Source organism: Lates calcarifer, linkage group LG14 (genome assembly GCF_001640805.2).
Source record: "Lates calcarifer isolate ASB-BC8 linkage group LG14, TLL_Latcal_v3, whole genome shotgun sequence".
Classification (NCBI taxonomy): domain Eukaryota; kingdom Metazoa; phylum Chordata; class Actinopteri; family Centropomidae; genus Lates; species Lates calcarifer.
This window is the reverse complement of record NC_066846.1, coordinates 2,504,692-2,526,443: the sequence shown is the minus strand read 5'-3', so window position 1 is coordinate 2,526,443 and position 21,752 is coordinate 2,504,692. Positions and strand designations below refer to the sequence as shown.

At 40.4% G+C, this 21,752-nt stretch overlaps 2 protein-coding genes across 16 annotated transcripts in view; both read right to left on the bottom strand.

Annotated features, from left to right (window-relative positions):
• Positions 1–5,966, bottom strand: part of afap1 (actin filament associated protein 1) — a 91,791-nt gene extending 85,825 nt beyond the window's left edge. The window contains exon 1 of the mRNA XM_051075474.1: positions 5,863–5,966. Coding sequence (XP_050931431.1) covers positions 5,863–5,887 — 25 coding nt within the window. The 5' untranslated portion in view covers positions 5,888–5,966. The remainder of the gene's footprint in view (positions 1–5,862) is intronic.
• Positions 5,967–6,837: 871 nt separating this feature from the next.
• ablim2 (actin binding LIM protein family, member 2) overlaps positions 6,838–21,752 on the bottom strand; it is a 92,468-nt gene continuing 77,553 nt past the window's right edge. For all 15 annotated transcript variants that reach the window (XM_051075380.1, XM_051075379.1, XM_051075385.1 and 12 more), the window contains 6 exons: positions 19,871–19,908; positions 19,566–19,674; positions 19,400–19,458; positions 17,383–17,443; positions 15,480–15,688; positions 6,838–11,412 (listed from right to left, as the gene is read on the bottom strand). In XM_051075380.1, coding sequence (XP_050931337.1) covers positions 15,666–15,688; positions 17,383–17,443; positions 19,400–19,458; positions 19,566–19,674; positions 19,871–19,908 — 290 coding nt within the window. In that variant the 3' untranslated portion in view covers positions 6,838–11,412; positions 15,480–15,665. The remainder of the gene's footprint in view (positions 11,413–15,479; positions 15,689–17,382; positions 17,444–19,399; positions 19,459–19,565; positions 19,675–19,870; positions 19,909–21,752) is intronic.

The window sequence follows — 21,752 nt, the reverse complement described above, 5'->3', positions numbered from 1 at the left end:
TTGTAACCCTATAACGCAATTCCTCATCTTTAATCATGTTTGGTGTTTTTGTCCTGTTGAAACGGAGCAGGATCACAGCGAGGGGCAAGTGCCAACACACTCCAATCTCACCAAAAAAAGAAGAAAAAAAAACCCAGATTGAATTACAAAGGCTTACTTTGTGTTGCTCGCTCTCTACTCAACATTTTACATGCTTTTCATTCTCTCATCCCTGGCTTTCAGGTTCTCGTTCTATCATGTTTTTGTCCTCTAAGGAGGTGGATCTGGGCTGGAGGAGGGTGTATAACGTGTGTGTGTGTGTGTGTGTGTGTGTGTGTGTGTGTGTGTGTGTGAACTTATGTCTGTGCATCTTATTGTCCTGGGCAGCTAAGTACATATGTCTGAGTGTGTGTGCTCAGACTGTACATCCATGTGTGTATATGCATGAATGTGCATGTCTGTGTTCTTTAAAAGCATTTTAAAAATGATAAATATGTGTGTGTTTTGCAGTGGTGTTGAGCAGAGGTGAAGAAGAGTTAGCAACAAGATAACACACTTTCTCACTCACACACACAGCATAAACATCCTGATCCCTTTCAGAACCAAAACACAGCCGTCCTGCCTCAGAGAGCCGTCTATGTTGAAGTGTCACTGAGATGTTCCGATAACAGAAACGTTTCGGGCTCCGCTGACAACCTGTTGTTTCAGTTTAACCACACACTTCCACTTTGGACAACTTCCTTCCTCCCATGTGACAAAATTCAGGACAAACACCGTCAGTCCAAAAAATAGCTCAGTACCACAATATTACACCAGCACAGTCCACTTCCATTAATGTCAAACCCCCAATTTTAAGTAATAATCAACAGGTTCCTCATTTTTTGTTTCTATCTTTGGTGTTAAACCACTCAGTGTCGTTATGGTTTTGTACTCATCTTCCCAAAGGTCTCCTACACTAGTAGGAGTGTAATGATTCCAAAGCCAAGACTGAATCCACAACAGAAGCATCCACAAAGTTGTAACTAATATAGTGTAACATTATATTATATTACGATGAGATGTGTTTGAAAGCTCCCAAAAAAGCTAGTGAGGTGTGCTTCACAGTTAAAATATTGACATCAATCCATCTTATTTTGCCAGGGGGTACAAGTAGACTGAGGTGCAGTTGCATTATGCTTCACTGACTGAGCCTAGATTTGTAATCCTGTTTTGAGAGAAGGGGTTTTTGTGAGTAACTTTAAGTGATCTTTTTTAATGAAGATCAAACAAATATACTGATTTATTTCTGTAAGTTGATTTAAAATAACCTGTACAGCTCTATGAATCCCACACTGAACACAGTTTTTGTGTTTATCTTTTTGTTGCTATTTTTTTATGTATTTAGCAAATAGCTAACTATGTAGAAAATGTTGTTTGCACTCTCAATCCTGCCTAAGCCTAAAGCTGCATCTGGTCAATAGCTTCTCCAACCGGTAGACACAGCCATCACTGAGCACAGCAACACACCTATTTGAACTGCTGAAGAAATAACCAGGCTAGGTTATAATGTTCACTTTCTGCTAAAACTGTTAGCAAAACAGGTGTGAGTGGGTTTACATATTAACTAGTATAAGACTTTCAAACTCTGATTATCCAATGGTAGTGCACACCTGACTTCAACATTTGAGAAATGGTGCGTTTATGTGCTATCCTGAAGGTAAAACTGAGCTGCACTCTGAACTCGACAAAATAACTTTGATGCATCATTCAGTACAACTAGTTTTTATGTCTGGTAAGTATTTGTATTCCCCATTGAATTTCTTAACATCACAGCTTCTGAATGGAGAAGCTCTGATGTCAGACTGTCACTTCAGCTCATGAATGCACCACCATGAAGGATTCATAAATAACTCCACCATCTGAACATTATTAAAACTCCAAAACTAAATAACAAAAAGCAGTGTGGACATGTGTTTCATTATGATGCATTAGCTATGCTGAGAAAGTTTTACGTCTCTGTGAGTTGATTATTATATAATATAATATAATATAATATAGAATTAACTGAAACCAGTGAGCCCCTGTAAAGGTGGAAAACGTCTTTTAAACTGACTGCAGTGTGTTTTCTGTGGCATCAGTTTCTGATGTATCACTGCTTGTCAAACAATGGCTGTTTCCATTTTGGCACACAACTCCAGAAATAATCCCTGAAAGGAGGAAGAGTGAGAGGTGGAGAAAGGGAAATCTGGTTTGCTGGACTTGTATTGACAGAGGCTGAACTATCCAAACACATTAGTTTGAAGCCACAGATGCCGGCCGTGTTCTGACTTGAAGTTCAGCACCTGAGCTTCGTCACACAGGCATTGCAATCATGCATTTCGTCTCTGGCTCCTCACAAGCACTGACAGGCAGAAAGACAGAGATCAGAGCAGAGCGAGGCAGAAAGTCACAAAGGTTTTCTGCTGAATCACCTCTCAGCTCTCTCTGGTGCAAACCACAGTCTGTTACTGCCAACTACCTCATGGATCCACAAAGAAATGCACCACAACAAAAATAAAACATACAGTATACACAATGCATACATGCGCTACTTTTGTGCTAGCAGCCTGGTTCCAAGGGATGACTATCTTAGTTGGACAGTTGGTCCACCACTGTCCAAATGTACTGAATATCTCAGCATCAGAGCATTACTGAAGGTATGTCCACACAAAAGTTTTAGTTTCACAGTGCATCGGAATCTTGCATAACACATGTACGTCACCAAGCTATGTTAGCTGTGGCTCTGAGCACTGCATAATGCAGGTGACCTCTGTAGTCTGCTGTATACATCCAGTGCAGACACTGACAGAGGACTGGAGCAGCTGCTGCTCACGTGCTGCTTTTACTACCTGTGTAGACATGGTGACAGTCTTCTACCAAATATTTCATCTTTTTTATGACTTTCAACTATGAGGGCAGAGACCTCACCTGCAGGCAAACACCTGGCAGAGAGAGGTTTGAAGACAGTGAGAGAGAGAGAGAGAGAGAGAGAGAGAGAGAGAGAAAGAGATATTGACTGGGGACTAACAGCAGACTGTTGGCCTAAAGCGAGGCACAGTGGGATATAGATTCTGAGGAGGGAGGGGGTAGTCAGAGGGAGATCAGACAAAAGGAGAGGAACAAAAGGAAACACTACAGAAATGGTGTGGATGGCAAAAAGTCAGACATGAAACAATCAGCCACACCAGTTATTTAACTACTGACTTTTACCATTATACCTCAATGTTCCAACATGCTGACTGAGCAGAATCTTTATTCCAATATTTTGGGCAGCACACGAAGGCAGCAGGTTAATGCTGGTAACAGTGAGGACATAACTAAAGATCTGGGCTATACTGAGAGAGGGTTGTTTATCAAATCTTATCTCAAACTGTTACCATGGCATCCCAACACACACACACACACACGCACACACGCACTGGACCCAGATGTCCAGTAGTGATGATGTCATCAGCAAGACAAACAGAATTGACAGGGCCGGAATAATGGAGCCAGCTGCTCAGAAAACTCAAGTCTCATGTTATGTAGACGAAGCCACTGGAATAAATACACAGATGTGTATTTCAATGTTATATTATAGCATTGAATACATATTCAGGAGTGTTGTGTAGATGTGCTAAAGCCCATGAAAAGTAACAGCTTTGTATCACAGTGTCAAGTGAGGTCAGCAGCAGACTCTGACCAAACAACAACAGTGGGAGAAAGTTTGAGAGAGAAACTAAAAGAACAGTGTTTCTAAACCTGTGGGTTGGTCCTTGTCATTGGAGGTGAGAGGGGGGAAAAGCCCCGTCTGCCCTAAAGCACTATATGAGGTAAGATGCTCCTGGTAATAATCTTATTTTAATCTAAATTCAGGTATGTGCAGGTTTAATATCTCACCGTGTGAATTTGTTTTTAAATGATTTCTTATTCAAATAAATCCTTTCTAATAAGGTCATGTTAATTTTAATATTAGGCTGCTTCAATGAGGTTTAGATTTAAAGGATTTAGGCCTCAAACTAAAGAAAACAACAATAATCATCTTAGAAACGTCCATGAATTTTCATGACGCTCAATCTCTCCACTCAGACTGCAGTCTAACCCCTCAGTGTTTACTGTCAGGCTCTCTGCAGGTTCTGGCTCAGAGCTCCATCCTCTTCACAAGCCAACAGGATGTATACAATTTGTCTGCCTGCCATTGTCCATTGTCAGATAACAACTCAACTGACTGTGGTAAACTGGCCTAGCCCTCCAAGCAACTGAGGAAATACCAAGCCTCAGGCACACACACACACACACACACATAGAAAAAAGGTAAAAATAAAAGACAATGGGCTGTAAAAGTAGGAAGATTTGTTGGAATTCAAACTCAGGGCAGAGCCAGGTCAGCTAAGGTGAGAGAAGTGGGCGCACATAAACAGCCTCCGACATGCGACATGATTGACAGTTCCTGATTCATTTCTGTTCATAATCTCTAACCATGGAAATCTAAATACATGACTACTGTTTAATCAGTACAAGTCATTTCCAGTTGCAGGTGATTTTTGTAATCACATCAACAGTTCCAGCCTAATTATACTAAATCTCATGCTTTGTCTGTCCGCTTTCTCTATTGTATTTGATTAATTGGATTTGTCCCACATCATTGAGCTGCTGGAACGCCCTCCTCCATCCACAGTCTGTTGCGTTAAATTAGGAATGGGGGGGGGGTGTAGATCAGCTGATGCCTGTGGCTCTGCAACAAAGATGTGGCAACCCTCAACAAACTGCCTTAACACCCTCAAACTGAAGATGTCCAAAATGATTACACTGATAAACACACATATTTCTTTCTATGGAAATACTGCATTGGAGATCACTGTGAGCCCGACACATCACAGCATGTATTTTTGAATGTTGTGATACACTCTAATTAAATGAATCATCTGTCTATTAAACAGCCTGTCTTTGCCCTTATCTTCCCAATAAAGACCTTGGGAGCTCTTGTCTGGAGGTCACAGCACGGGGAGCTGACAGGGATCCAGGATCCCAGCTGGTCTCCCCCCCCCCTCTCCTCCTCCTCCTCCTCCTCCCCCCTCAGTGGGGCTGCTGATGCTGGGAGCAGCCTCCTGCAGCCTCCAGCCCGGGGCATCACATAGTCTCAGTCTGCCAATTAATCACACTCCTCCCTCCCTCCTCCACCTCCTCCTCTTCCTCTTCCTCTTCTGCCACATGGTCCTTTGTACCTCTCACACTCCCATTCACAACACTGAAGCTCCTGTATTTTCCATTGACTTATACTGACTTATATTTGTCCTCCAATACACCAGAATAACACCATTTTGAGTCAACTGCATGTATGAAATCCTATATATATATATGTATATATTATATAATATCATTAAAACAACTATGTAGTGTTATAGTAGTGGAGTAACCAGGCAGGTGCTATTGAAATGTTACAGTAAAACGTTGGAAAAGGCTGAAAATATTAGAATGACAACACAAAATGCTACTAAGTTCACTTTTAAAGTCACAAACAAGTACCACAAAGACACTACACGACCCTTAATAATATTACAGGGCTGTTAATGAGACTAATAAAAATTCCAAAGTACACAAAGTTGAGTATAAACCACTGTAATTATTGAGACATACGTCCACACAAGAATTTTATGTCACCACTTAGCTAACAACGTAGCCTACGCCATTTTTTTTTTAATTCGATTAAATAAAACGCGGCGCGCATCCTCTCTCATCACTCTCTCTGAATGAATCCACTCAGGGAAGCGGCACAGACCAAGGTAACCTCCGTGACAGCACAGGAAACCACAGCGAACCAGCAGCCACCGACTCATGAATGAAAGTCGACGCGGACAAAGTGTTAGAAAGCAGTGAGTAGCTTACCTTTGTCGCTTTTCTCCTTCTCCATGTTCTAAATAAATATTCCTCTCGGACCGGTGACAATAGAGGCAGGGCGGAGGCGCCTGTCAAACCACCCCCCAGGCGGTGACTGACAGTCGCGGCGGCCAATCGCTGGCTACGTCACAGGAGGAGGAGGCGGGTCTTTAAAGCCTGTGAGCAAAAAGTGAAGGGAGGAAACTGCTTTTGTTTGGACTCTCTTCTTCTGTTGCTGGATTTAAATTCTGAATCTCATAAGACTGATTTCTACTGCTGTGTACCTTATAATGGAAAACATAATATTGTCCTTTTAACTCATTTTAAAGGAATGCTTTTTGTTGCATATTTAACATTTCTCTAAAGGTATGTTATTGATACACTGAATTACAGCAGGCAATTTCAGTTACAGCAAATAATGCCGCCCCCATGACATTTTTGAATTAACAGAATATTTTTTTTTAGTATAGGCTAATTATTGGGAGTAAAGGTTTGGTCTCTGAGTCAAGATTGAAAACTGAAGTAAACTCAGTGTCCCATAATGCAACCTGATAGCATCTTTGCAGTGGACTCTCCCTGCTGTAAGCGCTAACATCTTCCTCTGTTTGTACCACAGACTTTTGATTATGAATTTTCCATCAGGCCCTGATGACATCATCAGGCGTCATTCACGGTGCTCATTGTCTAATGAACGCTGTAAAATGAAATGAATCTGTAATTCATTAGGGCTGCAGCAGACCCCTGGAGCTCCCCTAAGGACACAGTACATCCAGGTTAGATTTAATTAGACAAAACATAGAATGTTAATGTTTTTTTCTTAAGGGATTAGAGAGGAGGATATGACAAAACAAACTGAGATAATAATGGAAATACCTCTGCAGATACACTGTCAGAGATGAAGCGTGTTTTGTGCAGATGTATGTGTTCTTCATCTATTTTCTGAGTTCATTTCAGCCATTAGGAACCACAAGAGTTCACACTGAATTGAATTTAATATTTATTACAAGATGGACATCAGATATTTGCAGATCTGCGACAAAGCCAACGAGGAAACAAGTCAGACAAAGAAATTCAGCCGATACAAACAAACAACCATCCATCAGACGTCTGGTTTCACCATCACACGCACTGTGATTTCTTCTTAATTATTCATCCAAATAAATCATAAATCCAAAGAAATATGTGACATGGGACATTGATTTTTATTGCAGCATGCTCTCTGTTTTTGACGAAGGCCTGTATTCAGAATGAAAACGTTTTCTCTGTTCTCTCTGTGGCAGCCAGGGATAAAACAAAAGACCAAAGATGGGCATAAATACTGTTTCTCAATCTGAATCTGACACCACAGGCTCTGACTAACGTGTGAAGCTTTCAGTGTTGTTTTCTCTGGGTCAGAGGTCTGTTTGCCTAAAGAGATAAAAGGTCTCCCTGCTTGTGTAATCCAGCACTGTAGCATCATTTGCCTACATTCACACTGCAGACCTCACAATAGGTTTGAAATCACCACTCATATCAGTTTTTTTTTTTTTTGGATGACATCTTTGCTGATACTCTGATACACAGCAGTGGAGCCTGAGCCTGAGGATAGACCCAGTATGGAAGATAGAAGCATGCTCAATGTGTTTATTTGCTGAAGCTAGTGGGAGAATCATAACAATGCTTTGCTGGGTTTCCCCATTTATTGACTCGGTATTTCCAAAACAAGTCTTCACATGTATGTATTAGCTGGCAGATTTAAACAGGTTGGAAACTACTGGCTTCAGATTATGTGTCACAGCCTGTATTTATCAAACAGCTAAAAGATGAAATGTGGACATGAGTGAGTTGAAGTCCATCACTTTTACTCACAAATTAAAAAAAAAGAAAAACTCTTTCTTCCAACCTCAAACTGCTTTGAAATTGAAGAGAGAACAGGAGGTCTCATAACAGCAGATCTGAGGCCAGAAACAGACGTGAGCACACTCCTTTTGAGACATGTGACTATGCGAGATATCATTGGTCATGATCAAGCATAATTAAGTGACTTTCTACTGAAAATGAATGTTAAAATTAACCTGATAATACAAAATCATATATATTTTTGCAACATATCACTGAGGAAATCAGTAATGAATCGAGAGAGTGGACAATGAGGCAGATGTAAGATGAATACATGCATCTGACTGGGTATTCCTGCTGGGAAGTTACTTAACACATGATCATGTGATCATCCAGTTCTGCAGAAATACAGACCAGAGTGGGTAAATCAGGACAGAGGCACCTTGTTAAATGTCCTCTGAGAAGACGGAATTTCACTTCTCCTCAGACTGCTGAAGCGAAACTGCAAAAATCAGGAACATTTTTTTCCAGATAATCGGTATAAGATTCTTAGGTGAAATTACAAATACACTGTTTGTTTTTTTTTCTTTCCACACAGCTGAACAGAAAAAAAATCTGATGCATGCAAACACACAAAGAAATGTTTGGACAGGTTCAGCTGCAGTGTGAACATGGCCTAAGATACTTTCATTAATCATAAAAATGACCTTTATATACTCCAAAACAATAACATTAGTATTATAGTGTTTTGAATGCAAGACTTGTACTTGTGGTGGAGAATATTTACACTGCTGTCTGAGCCATTTCATAAGATCTGAGTACATCTTCCACCACTGGTTGTCTGGGTCGACAGAGAATGTGTGAAATGCAGGATTTTACTCCTGTCTTTGGAAACTGAGAATCACGAAGGTGATACAGGGTCGACCGTGTTTCAGTTCAGTGAGCGGGACTATGTAGTCAGATCACTAGTTAAGAGATTGACAGGCTTTGTTTTCTGGTCATGAAAACTGCTAAAGAGTCAGAACCCAACAAAATGATTTACCACTTGTGGCTGCAGAGGGCGCTGTTGCTCAGCAAAGTTACATTATGTTACTTTAAATATTGGAAAAGTAAAGACGTTCTGTACCACTGTTGACTTAATAATTAATTAATAATAATTAAGCAAGACAATGATCTTTCCTTAACTGTTATATGAAAAACAAATGAAACACACTGTTACTGACGCGCAGATACATCAAGTATGAACATGTTGCAACTGCGGATACACTGACTAAATATGTTCTTTATGATGTTACTAAAATCAAAAATTTAATCTGGACAGCATTTGTTTTCAAAATGTAACTGTTGTTTAAATATGAGAGTTAAATTTTAGGAGACAGGGCTGGTTAATGAACTGACTTTGTTCATTTATGCCCACTAGCTTATACTCGATGTAGCTTAATGTTTCTATAACAATTTGACCAAGATGAAGTATTTTTTTTTTCCCCTGAAAAACTCTAAAAATATATATTACACACTTTACTTGAAGGTGTCATTCCAAAAAATGTTTGACACTCATTTAACAAAGGCAAGCACTCCAGTCCATACTGACTAAATTTTGGATAAAGCACTTTAATAGCAGATGAATATTAGAAAGAGGACATGACGCTTTATGACAACAGTTAGTGTGTTACTTACAGGAGCAAAAAAAAAAAAAAAAAAAAAAAAATAATTGATTTGACACTCAGATTAAACTTAAAATTTGATATGTTTCTCTTCAAAAGCTTTCTTCTCAGTGATGCTATGCATTTGACACTACACCCTTAAGATTTCAAAATAAAATCCCTTCCTTAATATTGCAATTAAATAAATACCTATAACACAAGCTAATGTAAGCAACTGACCCAGGCATTTCATTTGACATAGTTCAACCAGAAAATAATCAATCACTCAAACCACATTGACGATAATGTTTTCATACATTTCTAATCTGAGGTCAGTGGATAAACCCCATTTTCCCATCATCATGCATGCCTGAAGAGTTATACACCATGGATTGTATACAGACAAATATATCTGGTATATGTCCAGTATATGTTCACATACATTTTACAGTATGTTAGTTGGCGAGTTGATCAATTTACGGACCAGAAACTCAAGCAAAGCTGACAGACTTCAGCTTAAATGTGTAGCTTTTACTGCACGCAACAATGCTTTCAAACAACAAACATAGAAAGAGTTAGATCTCTATCTGAGAAGATATAACACAGTTATAGTATTGAGTTTTAAATCCAAGCAAAGACCTCACTTGTTATGCTTAAATGCTGCTGCAGGTCTGTGAAGCTTAACAAAGTCAGCATGGCCTTTTTGTTCTTGTAACAAAATCATGATTTCTCTCAGCGATGTCTCATGATTGGTGTAATGATCCTTTCCAGAAGTCAAAAATAGCTTATAAAAATAATTTCATTTGTTTTTGTTTTTTTTTTTAAATGTGAGTGCATGTCACTCTGGCAATGCTGCATGTTTGACACCAATGTATACCCTGAAACTCTCTGTACTGTAAGTCTTCTCCTCCTTTTAACCCCCCCCCCCCCCCCCAAAGCTGTGATTTACTGCCATGTTGTGGCCCCTATCCAGCCCGGGCTCTCCCTATCTGCGCTGATTTACGAGAGGCTTGTGTAAGATATGGGACCGCATTCAAACGTATCAGGGCACACATATCAAAACTACCCGGCCAGCCTTTCCCAACTTCTCCGACTGAAAAGAACATGAAAGGAAATCAAACTAAAGCGTATGATAAGGTGCTTTTTGACAGTTTTTGAAGTAACAGATCAGAGAAGCTGAAGTCGTTTCTTATCCCTGTCTTTGGCCTTGACATGCTTGAACAGTGAGCGTGTACCAGTCTGCAGTCTCTTCACTGTCCTGAAGTAATGGCAGGGGTGTAAAAATGACCTGGCTCGACAATGTCAGTCGGAGCAGGAAGAACAACTGAAAATGATGGAGAGACAGTGAGAGAGAAAAGGCAGAGCAGCAAACAGATGATGTGTACACACACACACACACACACACAGACAAGATGATAAACCCTCGCGAGGTGAAAACAAACTCGCTGCGGATGAAAACTTGCGATAAAAACAGGGAGATATGTCAAGATTGACAGGGTAGAAGAAGGCGCACATAAAACAGTCAGAACCACAGAAACCTGGAGGAAGGCCTGCACGAGAATTAGAAAAAGCTGTTATTTTTGCCAGGGTGTATGAAAGCGTCGGGATGGGTTGGGGAGAGGTGGGGAGGCGGATGCAGAAACCACATGGGAGGCGAGGAGCATCAACACAGGCCATGCAAACGCAGCTCCTCGTCCTCTTCTGTAAGGTTGTCAGTCAAACATTCGGACCACATCGCATACAAAAAGCTATAGATGCTGCCTCAATGTGAGAATGTTCCTGCACGGAGCGCCTCTCCGCGGCATCGCAGGCAGATGGCATGGCGTTTTACAGGTGGAAAGTAGGGGGTATCATGGCGGTGCATATATAGATATTTCAAATGGGTTGGGTTTTTTTCTGCTTCCTTCCAGACAGGACGGTTGGTTGTTGAGATGTTGCGAGGCGCTTTTTTTTTTTTTTTTTTTTTTTTTGTCCGTCTGTCTGTCTAAAAAAGGCGTGCCTTCTTCTTAAGGTCATTCCTCTTCCAGAGGGCAAGGCGGTCGAACTGTTCCAGGGTCATGCCGAAAACCTGGTGGAAGTCCTCGGGAGATAAGTGTCTCTGGAGAAGCAAAACAAAGCAGAGGAAATACGCTTATTAATACGAAAGATCACCACTGTGCATTTAAGGACAATGTCCTCACCAGGGAACATTAGTGGTTGTTTGTACAGCTTAAAACAGCCCACAGATGGATGGCAAACTGAAGTCAAAACCAATATAAAGCATCATAGTACAGTGTTGTTCCACCAAAAGCCTCCAACACAGCTCCAGTGTTTGGCAAAGATTCTGTGGCTCTCTGGAACACACATTCCCTCATTTGGTGTTTGGATGATGGCGGCATTTGATGATGGAAGTCATCATGGTGGATGGCTGGGCACACTGGCTAGCAACAAGACCATGTTATTTTTGAGCACAGCAAGTGGCAATGGCATCTTAGAAACTGGTATAATGCATAATGTTAGTTACACAGTGACATCTACCTAAAGTTTGCTAACGTTAGCTTCAGTGATTTACTGGTCATAGCAGATCATGTAACATCAAAACTACTTGTACTGACTTGAGGGTGAGGGTGTATTTCATTGCTTATCCGGATCAGCGTTCGGACACATCCGATTAATAAGCAGGCTAAATAAATCTAATTGGCAGTTTCATACATAACATTGTCAAGTAAGATCATTTGTCATGTGCTGCAGCCTGGCATTTTTTTTCCAGCTGATGGCATCAAGATCCTCAGTCCACAAATCAGAAGGTAAAGTCATCCCATGGCCCCGTCCCCACAGGCCTGTCCATAGTCAGACATGATCACTTTGGAAGCTGTAGCCTGTGGTGTTATTTAACTGCACTGTATTACAGAGAGAGCCGTTTCTGTTATTTGGCCTCACTGATAGAAATGGAGAATTACTGTATTGGAGTAATTTCAGCTCCATGTACTTAATAAAGTACCAACTGAGTGTATGTTGCCCGAACACTAGCTTCTCTCTGTCCTGTTGAATTAGCTTCATGCTAATAAACCACATGTTCTTGGGCTCAATTAATTAAAACCTTTTACCCTTTACCTGAACCAATGAGATTATTTCTGCCTGCAGGCCAGCTTGGCTTTTCTTACCCACTTCTGCTGTATGGTAAATCAGTAGCAGCTTCATACTCTCAGATTGGACTCAAATATAAGACATGCATCCAATCCTAAGATCATGTTTGTGTTCACCACATAAGCAGGCGTTACATTGCCTTCTGTATTGGTCAACAAACCAAAACTCTGCAGCTCAGAAGTTCATCCAAAGTGAACTGCCATCCAAAACCCAGCTTTGGCTCTCACTGCAAACACTCACTAACTCCTCTGTAAATGTCAAAAATATACCAGGGAACAAAAACATGCATGGTATTGATTTAGACCCAGAACACAAGCATACGCTGCTTTATTGTAAAACTTTGGCTGCACTGTGCTCGGCAGTTGTGCGTCTCTATGATGATAGTGATAGTAAATTAGAGGCAGGCGGTTGCTGAGTGATAGCCAATCACCTGGTTTCCATACCAGCCAACAGAGGGAGGAATGTGGAGCGATAGGTTTCCACCCTGAGGCAACAACATCCAGATCCCTTTCATTTTCTTACCTTCCATGCTGACGAGATAATAACACCATGGTACGAGGACAGAGAATACGATCTCTATTATCAGGAAAATCTCATTTTCAAAACATGTTACCGAATAAAGTTATTAGAACTCTATATTATTTGATCATTTTCATTAGAAGGAGTAACTTTCTGTCCCATTACATCAGAAGGCAGAGGGTCAGAGGGCAGATCAACTCTAAGTCTTCTTGTGTAAAGCTTCTGATATGGCTTCAAAGTCTTAAGGACATATCCCAGTTATCACAAAGGGTGCTTTCTTTTGTTGTCAATAGGAAAACACCTGCTGTGACATCACTAACTAGGAATGGCCACCAACTGTACAACATGTTAGCGTTTGGATCCAAAAACTTAACTTGACAAAAAGTTCTTTTGTGTAGATTTAGCCTTCAACTGCATCCACACTGTGCTTAAAACTAGTTTGGCATGAAAAAAGCTGGAAAAGTATTCAGTCTTTATGCTTAAGTTACGCTAACCATGTCCTGACTAACTAAGTTTCCAAAACTTTTCAACTATTCCTTTGAGTTGTGCTGCTGCGTTGTGCACAAAAGCTTGCTGGCTGATACTTTTGTGCAACTCTTGACACACACAACCAAGTCTGAAGTCAAAAATATCACATTTGGTTGTGTTAGCTCATGGGAAAGTCCATCTTGGCTCTGAGTGTGAGTTTTGATACAAGTTTAGCTGCTGATTAGTTTGGGTAAACCAGCAGCACTTTGGGGTCAAGGATCAAGAACATCGGTGGGTAAAAGAGAGGTTGGAATATTTCTCTCTGACACACACAAATTCACACTAATGACAGTATGACTCCAGTTTGGTGTTCCCAACCACAGAGGGACATCTTGACTCAGTAACATATCAGTATTCCGACGGTCCGACTCCTCATGGGACAATATTCCCATAACCCAAAGTCTCACAGGGAGTTCTCATGTTAAGGTTACTGAAGGTTTAAATATTTTTAAAAGGGGGTGTTTTTGGAAAAAAAAAGGTTCATGAAACCTCTTCTGAGAACTGGAGGACTACAATTGAAGTTTTTAAATGGGTTACTTTTGCGACTGAAACATTTCCTGTTTTCAGCTGCACAAAGTTAATGAAAGTTCTGAATCTGTAAATGGGTAGTGTAAGAATAACAGCTGCAGGAAATCAGTTATTATGGGACATTAAGTCCAATTATGCTTAATTTTTTATTATAAGGCATGCTTGTGGGTTAAACTTGCTGTGACCCAGGGCAAGAGCAAGTAACACTACTGCCAATTATACTCAGGTTTCTCAATAAAATCCCACAATTTATTGAATTTACTTTGCATTTCACAGCTTCAACGTAAAGCAAGCAAACTAAACCATGTGGCAAAAGGTATGTGGACATCCATGCATTACAGCATTATGTGACTATTGAACACCTCATTCCAAAACCATGGGCATTAATCTGCTGCTTTAACAGCCTCCTCGCCTCTGGTTTCAGGCTTTCCCACCAGATATTTGGACCGTGTCGCAGGGATTTTCTCCTGTTCAGCCACAGGAGCATTAGTGAGGTCTGGAACTCACTGACTGCAAGCCAGACTTTATCACCCAAAGGTGCTGGATGGAGTTGAGGTCAAGACTCAGGCCAGTCAAGTTCTCCAACACCAAAGAAGTTTCTCTATAGACGTGGCGTTATAGAACTGTCATGTTGAAACAGGAGCGGGCCAAACAAATGGAACATCATTGTGTGCTGCGGCATCTCCTTTCATTGAAACTAAGGCTTCAGTATGCTTCAAATGAATTAGGTGTGTGTGTGAAGGCAGTTTGTTTAGGTTACTAAGAAAAATCACTCTGAGAGTGTCCTCTTACTGTTCAGCTGCCGAACTCCAAATCAGAGAAAAAGCGAGTCGAAAACAATGTTTTCCATTATTACCACGCACTCACATCATTTAAACTTTACGAGCAGCAGAGAGAGCTTTGTTGAACCCTTGTCTACCTCTCAGGGAACGCACTGGCTCCTATCCTCTCGATGGAGTTTCCTGGGGCCATATGCAGCATGTTTTAAAACTGCGGACACCACTAAGGCCTGGAAAAATGATCATTTCTACTACACCTTCTTTGCATATTGAGCAGGTAAAAAAATTGAATCTATGTTTCTGTTCACAGTCAATATTCTCCCAGAAATATGCTGAACTGAAAGGCAGTAAGAACACAACACTTTGCCAAAGATGAAAGTTCAACATTACTTATCAGTCTGTTTTGTTACAGAAATTGTTGGATACAGGCTGGTTGGAGGATCTGACAATAACAGCCCCAGAAGAAGACCACAAAAACGTGTCCACATACTTTTGTTACAAAAATTGGAGATGGCACTTTAAGCTTTAGTATCGGCTAAAGCTTAAAGTGCCATTTATCCCAAATGGCTTAACTGCATAATTTTGACTTTTTTAGGCCACAATTTGACATTCTCCCAGGCTTTTTAATGACCTGTGGATAGAAGAGGGGAAACGACAGAGCAGGGAGAGGAAGATTAGAGCTCACCTCCAGTCTGGTGCGATCTACGTCTCTGGGAAGCTTCACTTTCACTCTATGCGTCACTGCAAGCATTTCGTAAGGGTAGACCTGGCACACACAAAGTAAGCATTGTGGGAGATTTATTGGGGAATACAATTATAATCCAATGTCCTAACCAAACTGCCAAGAATATTGAAGTATGTTTGTAAAGTATTAACAAACTCTTACCTTGTACTCTGAGAAAAGAGAGAGAGAGAGAGAAAAGAGAGAATTAATCTGGTGAAACAATGAGTTTTTATTCGAATTGCAGACCTATTATGAAAACTACCATAATAGAGCCTGACCCTGGACTCAAATCCTCTCAATAATATTGGGTTTCAAAGGCGTTAAAAGCATTATAAATGGTTGCTCTGCACACACACAAACACACACAAATGGTGTTATGAGGTTGGCATCCTGTCAACTCACTCTTCGCTTAGGATGCAGCCAGGACTGTACAAACACACACTTGTAAACACACAGCAATAATTCTGCAGCTGGAAAAATGACATCACCTATCCACGCCGTTACCTCCACTCACTGATGTGGAGCCAGAGCTGCAGGGCTCTGCACGCTTGGTCAGGTATTAGAAACGAGCCTTAGATCCGATTTTAGAGGAAAGATGATATGAGCCTTCACACATTTTATAGATTAGGATTTTATCTGAGGTTATTGTCTGAAGGGAGGGGTCCTTCTAGGGGACTGAGCCTGTGACTCTCTGCAACAATAGAGCTGTGAGGTAAGAGGAGGTTTTCTTTAGTTTTTGGGAGGCCAGGTTTCCAGAAGTTCTGTTCACTGACTGATATTTGAGCACATGTGAAGCTTAGATGGACACAAAACTCCCCTACACTAAATTATCAGTGCAAAAGATGAACAACTGTGACAAAATATCCTGTTCTTTAATTTAAAAGGCAGAGGGCAAGACTGTGTGTATAAAAACTAGACAAGTTAACTTTAACTCCTAAGTAGCATTTTGGTAAGAAATGTCTACTTACTGAGCTTAATAATAACTGGTATTTTTGAACCTGGGGCTTATTTTCCAATGTTTTTGGGTATAAATGATTGATAGGCATCAAATCTCTGGAACTGGTGCAGTACTAAGAAAGAACAGCGTTCCTGGAAACGACTGCTTCAGTGCAATACAAGAGGCACAACAAAGTACATCCACTAAAGTGCTTGTTTTTGCCACTGACAGGCTCAGGTTGTTATGTCAAGTGAGTGAGATATATCTTTTTCTTTAACCAGAAACATTTCAGTATATATTGCTGCCAGACTTTGAACAGAGCATGAGAGCAGCTGAGCATGAGAGTTGGTGGAATGGCTCTGCTTCAATCTGATAGTTTTTGTTACTGTGTGACTTTCATTGTTGGAAGAACGTAAGTAGTAGACCTCTGCCTTCAAGATATGATCTGAACCAACTGAAGACTGTACTAGGTGATCCAACCCAATGTGTGGGTTACAAGTGCTACAATACAGAACTGTTGTTTCCCTTAATTAGTTTTCAGATGACATTTATATTAGTGCAATCTCTGTGCCATGATGTGGTTTAAAGTCATACTGAAATGTGTCCAAAGGCAATTTACTGTTGAGAAGTTGTTTAATAAACGTTACACTAACTTTGATATAAGCTGAAACACAGTCACTGTACAGTCACAACTTTAATCTCAGACAGTTTCATTTCAAATCCAAAGCACTGGAGTACATAAAACAAGAACATATTATGATCCAAATATCTATAGATATGTATACACTGTATACTATATGTATTTTAGACATTTAGCTGTTGCATCTATCAACGGTTCAGCACTGACTAAAGCTTGCAAACTGGTAACATCAGGAGGAGCAAAGCAGAAGTGAAGATAAACAGTTTTAAGTTAATTTTCACTCTCACCTCTCATGCCTCCCCAGCTCTGGGAGTCTGGGTCCACTTCATCTTCCACCATCTCAGCAGCCTGCAGGAACACACACATATAAACAGTATTAGACCATCTTTCAGATGTCCTGCTTTATGTTGCCAAGAACATTGCTGGTCTTTATCAAAACTAGGGTTGATCTGAAAGCCTTTTGCCCTTGATTTGTTCACATTCTTTCATGGTGACCAGTAGGAAGTGAGCGTGATGCATTCTTGATGGTGAGCTTACATCACTTAGTTTGGAGATAGTACAAAGGAAATGAGGAGAGAGGGGCTCAATTATGTCAAAAAACATTTGTTTGTCCACTAATCCGGCTTTAGAGCAGCTATTCAAAACCCTCAAAATACAATAGTTATTGACTGATAACAGCTTTGTATTTTTGTCTTCATGTCCTAATAAAATCACAGTTGCTTATTTACTCTCACATTTAGCATTCAAATGACCAATTCTTACATTTCTAGGTTAATTTTGCAAAAATTTTGTCTGTTAAATGTGCTACAACTGACTAGCTAGTTAGCTAACTTGCCTGCAACCAAACATTAGCCCATTTCCCACTGTGGATATTTATTCATTCAACAAGCCAAGGAGCGAAGAAGATGTGTTCCTGCTTGTAGGTAAGAAGGAGATGTTAGCGAGCAAACTGAAGTACTGTTCAAAGCTTCCCTGTACTGTTACCAGCTGGTAAAAATGTCATTTTGGCCAATTTGTTTAATATCTACAAAATTAAAAGCACGCCCATCAGAATTAGCTGTCCTTTGCTTTTAATGCTAATTAGCAAATATTAGCATGCTAACACACCAAACTAAGATAGTTGTGTTCTTAAACGTTACCTGCTAAATATCAGCAAGGTGATAATGTAATTGTGAGTATACATGTTGATGTTAACATTTAGCTCCAAGCACCACTGTGCACTACACAGCTGCTAGCATGGCTGTAATTTCTTATTATGTGTTTGCGGTGCAACTTTAAATGGAGACTGAGTACAATGTCATTCCATATATAAGCATGCGCCTACATAAAAGGGTATGAATATAATGTCGGCATAGTCTTACATGGCTACACACTTGATGCAGAAAATCTACTTCCAACACCAAATCCACTATGTCAACAGAAGTTACTGGTAAAGTCAGCGAGTGAAAAATAGTTAAACATACTTTAGACCATGAATCCATTGTGGCTCCTGAGCTTTCATTTCCGTCTCTGTTCTGTTTTGTCTGCCTGTTCTCTATCCATCAAAAATCACAGAGGGGGAGCAGCAATCACATCAGGGGATGATAGACTAAATATCCCCAACGTCCTCATAATAAACCAGGCCCTGCCTGTGTGGAGTGAATGGTACTGACTGACCTCTGTGTAATCTGATCCCAAAACTGTGAGACAAAGGCCTCAAACGGAGGAAAACTTTTAAATGGTCTTAAAAGCTACTCTGGGGTTTCCAGTGTTGATTGGCAGAGAGTGTAGGGGTTATGTGGTGGTGATTATTTCTGTGTGTGTTGATTTAATAAAGCCTTGATGTAAACACATGAAGATGGAGGCATATTTGATTATTGTAACATGAGCTTAGCTACGAAGCAGCACCACCCAGTGGTCTAAAAGGCAAAGGGATCCTCCCAACACCTCAGACAGCTATTTTGGCTGCTTTTTAATTAAGCAGCAATTTTTCAAGACATTCAATGCGTTTACATTCAGTAATTACCTCTATAAAGAGTAGTTTTAAGGGTTACAGTGGCGTGGTCCGCCATGTTGTATTGCCTTCAAATTAGCATGGGATTCACAGGAAACAATGCAGCATGTTATTGAGTGCTACCGTTTATGCTTATCTCACTGATATCACTGTTTACTCTTCACTCTCCCACAGCCTTATCAGAGCTGTACTGACTCACTGCTAATACTAACCCGACATTTCATACTGCTGTTGCTTCACATTTAAAGTGTTTTATTGTTAGCCACAATAAAAGATCCATCATGTGTTGCCACACAAATTTGGTCGCTCACCTTGTAGATACCATTCCTTCCATATCCAGGTAAAGATGCAGACTTGCTGTAGGGGAAATCTGCAGAGAAGAACAGTATCTCTTTTGATGCATGAAGTACTGTTAAAGATCAATTTAGTTTTATTCATATCACTCACACTGAGCTGAGTTTGTGATTGGCTACTCACTTGGGTGGGAGGTGTCAGTTGGCAGACTGCATGTGGACTTGCGTGGATCTAGGTCTTCTGGACCCATCTGCCCATCAATCTCACTCTTCAAGATCATCCAACTAGTCCTCTACAGAGAGAGAGAGAGCGAGAGAGATCCAGGGAGAGACAGAGACAGAAAGATGGAAAGAAGTGATGGATGATGACAAAGTATGAGTTAGTGAATTAGTAATGGATGTGCAGCTTTTGTCAAGTTTAAGAAAATGACTTGAAAAGAGACAGATATGGACAGACACATAAAGACAAACACATACACACAGACCCACCTTGCTATCCTCACCATCCTGCCAGGATGTTCTAGAAGCTGTAAAACAGTCACATGTTACAGGATGTCACAGTTAATGTGCTGGATCATCTGCCTCTCAGCTCCACTGTACTGCACTATTAACTCTAGTGTAAATCACCCCCTGGTCATGACATCATCAGTTGCAGATGGCATCTACAGAGAGCTTGCTGTGTAAGTGTACATAAAACAGGGTGGATAGCAACCACTAATATTTGTATCAACATTGTTTTTAAAGAGCTACACCGTACATCTTGGGAGTTTGATCCATTGGTCATCAGAGAGGAATATCTCAATAACTCAAAATATCTCATTGATTACCATGAAATGTGGTTTGTATATTCATTGTCTCATGAGGATGATTGCAAATGATTTGAACCTCTTGGCCGGAAATATTTCGCTTCACGAACAATTTGTTCCCTGACACTTCATTTTAAAAATGAATGACCAGATTTCCATTATATTTGCTGTGAAAATTCATGGTCCCCTGAGGATAAATCCTTATGTTTTTTGTGGCCTCCTGTTTTTTACTCCAGTGCCACCATCAGTCCAAAACATCTAACTGTACTACTCTGTGCTCCCCAATGGATGATTTTGGACACATTCTGCTATTATGAAGTCTAGTAGGTGTCATGGAGAAAAAATAAATCTATGTGTGCTTAGTAATGCTATTAATAAACTGTCCTCTGGAATCAATAAATCGTGAGCACAAATTCATCTAGCTCTCAAGATACTTAATTGTGCTTGCAGAAGGGAATGTCAAAGACACAACAACATTGTAAAATGTGCATAATCCTATGGCTCTCTGTCTAAAATCAAACTACTACGTACATAACAGAACTGAAATTGCTGTTGTACTCTCGGCAGTTTAGCGAAAAGCACCCAGGAGTGTTTACCAGTTCAGTATTCAGGTGCCTACAAACACTGAATTTATTTCTTCTTGTTAATAGTGTTTGATTATTATCCTTTCTTTTAGGACAATGTTATACACATATGATCACTTTAACACACTGCATGCTAAAGCATCAGCATGCACACTAGACAGAGGTTTCCAAATAGGTTTGGTAACAACTCTTGTATCAGATAACATATGAACAATGACCCAAATTCCCATTAAGTATGTATAGCCTATTCAAAAGTTATGTCACTTCACACAGCTCCAAAGTTAAACTGTTTGGAAGAAATCTTTACTTGACAGGAGAGGGGTATTGTAAGTTTTCTTTTTTCCTTTTTTTTTGGCAGACAGTGCAAGCCTTGTCAGTGACCTCACGTCTGCCTGAATGCATACAATCAAGATGCTGACAGCCGGCTCATAAATCTGTAGGAACATGCCATATGCAGCTGATTTACTTGTCATATTTGATAAAGATGAATATTTCCTTGTGTGATAGAGGTGAAACCAGGCTCCTTGGACTCCTATGTCAGTGTGATTAGAGTTACCCTGTCCTGTGCACATATAGCTTGAGGGCAGCTATAGTGAAAACCATACACCATCATTTAGACACACAAACAATGGTTAGGGGAGAGACACAGTGATTGAAACAGTGATTGGTACGACACTAATGCCACCATACAAAGTAATTCATGTACAAAACCACTCACAGTGTACACACAGTCACCACTAAAACCAACAAATGAGCTGGTGAGATGAGTGCAGACATGCATGAATGGGGTGAACAAATTAACACCCAAAGGTCCCACTCCCAATCAGACTCAGTCCCAATGGATTATCAGTGTGTCGCTGTGTTGCAATGCAAAATTAGATGCTGAAATTAGGGGCAACGTTTATATTATTGGTAAAAAACCAATTCTGCAGGCTTTAAGTCAGTCTCCACAACATGATGTTACCTCTAGACCCTGATCAA